The sequence below is a fragment of the Chiloscyllium plagiosum genome, chromosome 51, assembly GCF_004010195.1.
Source record: "Chiloscyllium plagiosum isolate BGI_BamShark_2017 chromosome 51, ASM401019v2, whole genome shotgun sequence".
Lineage (NCBI taxonomy): Eukaryota > Metazoa > Chordata > Chondrichthyes > Orectolobiformes > Hemiscylliidae > Chiloscyllium > Chiloscyllium plagiosum.
The window spans coordinates 2,846,936-2,851,426 of NC_057760.1; the positions used below are offsets into that span (position 1 = coordinate 2,846,936).

At 48.8% G+C, this 4,491-nt stretch overlaps 1 protein-coding gene across 1 annotated transcript in view; it reads right to left on the reverse strand.

Annotated features, from left to right (window-relative positions):
- The window catches only part of LOC122544765 (immunoglobulin superfamily DCC subclass member 3-like), a 38,638-nt gene that overhangs the window by 15,560 nt on the left and 18,587 nt on the right, over window positions 1-4,491 (reverse strand). The window contains exon 6 of the mRNA XM_043684090.1: window positions 2,945-3,103. Within this exon, the coding sequence (XP_043540025.1) occupies window positions 2,945-3,103 (159 nt within the window). The remainder of the gene's footprint in view (window positions 1-2,944; window positions 3,104-4,491) is intronic.

Consider the following 4,491-nt stretch of genomic DNA (forward strand, 5'->3'; position numbering starts at 1 on the left):
GACTGGGACAACACTACCATTATAGGGCAAGCCAAACAAAGAACAGCCAGGGAATTCCTAGAAGCATGGCACTCATCCACAAACTCCATCAACAAACACATCGACCTGGACCCAATATACCGACCACTGCAACGGACAGCTGGAACTGACAACCGGAAGCGGCAGAGACAAACCACTACAAATGCCGGAGGAAACACCACAGAAGCGCTTCACAGGAGGCTCCCAAGCACTGAGGATGTCACCTAGACAGGGGACGAAATGTCTGCAACACAAATTCCCAGCTTGGTGAACAGAACCACAACAGACCTCCGGTGCAACATTTTCACGCAGAGGGTAGTACGTGTATGGAATGAGCTGCCAGAGAATGTGCTGGAGGCTGGTACGATTGCAACATTTAAAGGGCATCTGGATGGGTATATGAATAGAAAGGGTTTGGAGGGATATGGGCCAGATGCTGGCAGGTCGGACTAGATGGGGTTGGGATATCTGGTCGGCATGGATGAGTTGGACCAAAGGGTCTGTTTCCATGTTGTACATCTCTATGACTCTAAATAGAGTGAATAGACAAGGTCTTTTTCCCAGAGTAGGGGAGTCCAAAACTCGAGGGCATACGTTTAAGGCGAGGGAAAAGATTTAATTTGGGGACCTATGGGGCAACATTTTAACACAGAGTGGTGCATGTATGGAATGAGCTGCCAGAGGAAGTGATGGGGATGGGTGTAATCACAATATTTTAAAAGGCATCTGGATGGGTATATGAATAGGAAGGGTTTAGAGGGATATGGGCCAAATGGGACTAGATTAATTTAGGATATGTGGTTGGCTTGGATAAGTTGGAGTGAAAGGGTCTCTTACTGTGCTGTACATCTCTATGACTTTAAGGCTGCCTCTCAGCCTCGTTCTTGTTGCAGAGTTGTTAACTGTCGCCCAGGTCTTGCTGCATCCAGACACAGACTGTTTCAATCCTGGAAACGGGACTGAAAGCCGTGCTGGTCCTGTCCCGGGAGCTTGGTACAAACTTGCCAGCTCATTCACTGAATCTCGGGGGAATCAGAGCAATGTTTTTTCCGATGTGAAGTGAAAGTTAGTGTACCCCTTTAGTCAATCGGACATTACCAGTCCCTTTCTTGTTGAAATTGTGCATCTGCCAGGTAGAGGTTATTCAAGGTCAGGAGCTGCACCGGACCAGAGTATGTCAGCAGGTTGGAAACGGTGGGAGAGAACGGCAAACCACCCCCAATTCCCAAACTAAACAGCGCTCCATCATGTGCCTTTCAACACAGAACGCCGCCCTGTCTCGAGGGGTCTCCAAATCTCTTTCAGCTGCACTGGATGGGCAGAGCTAATTTATTACATTTAACCAAATGCTAACAATCGATTCTGGTCACTGAGGGCCCCTTCAATTCTCTAAGCCTTCACTCCAGACTGTGTGTATGACAAAGGAAACAGACAGACAATAGGGGCTGGGGAATCTCTCCTCCCCGATCACCCCCTCCCCCAGCCCACACTCCCCATTATCTATTAGCCATTTCGAAGAACTCGTTTTGTCTGACGATTCTTTATGAACGAGTTCAGGGTGTGGAGGGCAGTGGGTCACGACCTGTCTCAGGGACTCAGTTTAGACACACTCGGGTGATCACTTTGTGTGCCGCAGTTATCCCAGATGTCCAGGCAGCTGTCCGTGAGAAGTCTTTGGGCTTTTATCCTCCTTTTAAATTAAAAAAAGAGAGGTCAGGAAAAGTCGGACTGCCCACCTCCCAGACTCCAGCAAGTGCTCAGAGCACTGACTTTAAACTTGGCCAAGGCCCACCCCGGTACCTCCAATTTTTTCCTCGATTCATCCTGCCCCATTATCTGTTCAGCAGACACCATGACAATGTTATCCCAAGCGAGCTGTACTCCACAGGTACATAACGTGTTCAAACGGAGATGTCCAGGCAAAACCACTTACTCCCTGGTACTTCAGCACACACACACCTCGCATACCCCTCACCCCCTGTACTCACTCACAGTGTGATTTACACACTACACACCTCACATACCCCTCACCCCTGTACTCACACACACAGTGTGATTTACACACTACACATCTCAGGAGAAAATGCGGACTGCAGATGCTGGAGACAGCAGAGTCGAAGAGTGTGGCGCTGGAAAAGCACGGCAGGTCAGGCAGCATCTGAGAAGCAGGAGTGTCGACGTTTCGAGCAGAAGCACTTCATCCATTGCTCCTGCTCTTCGGATTCTGCCTGACTGACTGTGCTTTTCCCGCATTACACTTTTTGATACTACGCACATCTCACACAACCCTGTGCTCACACCCAGTGTGATTTACACACTACACACCCCTAACCTCCTGTGCTCACACCCACTGTGATTTACAAACTACACACCCTTAACCCACTGTGCTCACACCCAGTGTAATTTACACAGTACACACCCCTCACCCTCTGTGCTCACACCCATTGTGATTTACACACTACACACCCCTAACCCCCTGTGCTCACACCCATTGTCATTTACACACTACACACCCTTAAACCCGTGCTCACACCCAGTGTAATTTACATGCTTCACACCCCTCACCCCGTGCTCACACCCAGTGTGATTTACACCTACACACCCCTAACCTCCTGTGCTCACACCCACTGTGATTTACACACTACACATCCCTAACCCCCTGTGCTCACACCCAGTGTAATTTACACGCTTCACATCCCTCACCCCGTGCTCACACCCAGTGTGATCTACACACTACACATCCCTAATCCCCTGTGCTCACACCCAGCGTGACTTACACCTACATACCCCTCAGCCCCTGTGCTCACACCCAGTGTGATTTACACACTACACACCCCTCACGCCCTGTGCTCACACTCAGTGTGACTTACACCTAGACACCCCTCACCCGCTGTGCTCACCCCCAGTGTGACTTACACCTACACACCTTGCACCACCAGCCTGCCTTGGGCTGTACGTCGAACCCTGGTTCCTGGTTTGTTGGCTGCACAGACATAAATCCCAGAATGATGTACAGTCACATCAGAGATCATCAGATTCCCCGTCCCAAGCACCTCGATTCCATCCACTCCAATCGAACGTCCATCTGGAATAGGGAAGAACAAAGAAAACTAATTATTACATGCCAGAAGTGAGCCAGGAGTGGGTGAGTAACACACAGTCTGTGAGGGAGCGACATATAGTTCAGGCATGAGGTATGCACAGTGCAGGAGGGAGAGTTACACAGACCAGGAGAGTTACACAAACCAGGAAGGAGTTATACAGATCAGGATCATGTAACACAGGCCAGGAGCATGTCACACAAAGTCCAGTTACGAATTATACACAATCCCACAGTGAGTAACACTCCGAGAGCAAATTCCACACATTCCCGCAGTTAGTTGCACACAGTCCCACAATAAGTAACAGTCTGGGAGCGAGTTCCACACAGTCCCATGGTGAGCAACAAACAGTCCATAAGACATAGGAACAGAAATTAGGTCATTTGCCCCATCAAATCTGCTCCACCATTCAGTCAATAGACAATAGGTGCAGGAGTAGGCCATTCTGCCCTTCGAGCCTGCACCACCATTCAATATGATCATGGCTGATCATCCTTAATCAGTATCCTGTTCCTCCCTTACCTCCATAACCCTTGATTCCACTATCCTTGTGAGCTCTATCCAACTGTGTGAGATGATTCACTTTGGAAGGAGCAACATGAATAAAGAGTACTGGGCTAACAGTAAGAATCTGGGCAGTGTAGATGAGCAGAGAGATCTCTGTGTTCATGTACCTAGATCCTTGAAAATTGCCACCCAGGTTGATATGGTTGTTAAGGCGGCATATGGTGTTTTAGCTTGTTTTGGTAGAGTGATTGAGTTTCAGAGCCATGAGGTCATATTGCAACTGTACAAAATTCTGGTGTAATAGACAATAGGTGCAGGAGTAGGCCATTCTGCCCTTCGAGCCTGTACCACCATTCAATATGATCATGGCTGATCATCCTTAATCAGTATCCTGTTCCTGCCTTATCTCCATAACCCTTGATTCCACTATCCTTGTGAGCTCTATCCAACTCTTTCTTAAATGAATCCAGAAACTGGGCCTCCACTGCCCTCTGGGGCAGAGCATCCCACACAGCCACCACTCTCTGGGTGAAGAAGTTTCTCCCCATCTCTGTCCTTAATGGTCTACCCCGTATTTTTAAGCTGTGTCCTCTGGTTCGACACTCACCCATCAGCGGAAACATGTTTCCTGCCTCCAGAGGGTCCAATCCTTTAATAATCTTATATATCTCAATTAAATCCCCTCTCAGTCTTCTAAACTCAAGGGTATACAAGCCCAGTCGCTCCAGTCTTTCAGCGTAAGGTAGTCCCGCCATTCCAGGAATTGACCTCGTGAACCTACGCTGCATTCCCTCAATAGCCAGAATGTCTCTCCTCAAATTTGGAGACCAGAACTGCACACAGTACTCCAGGTGTGGTCGCACCA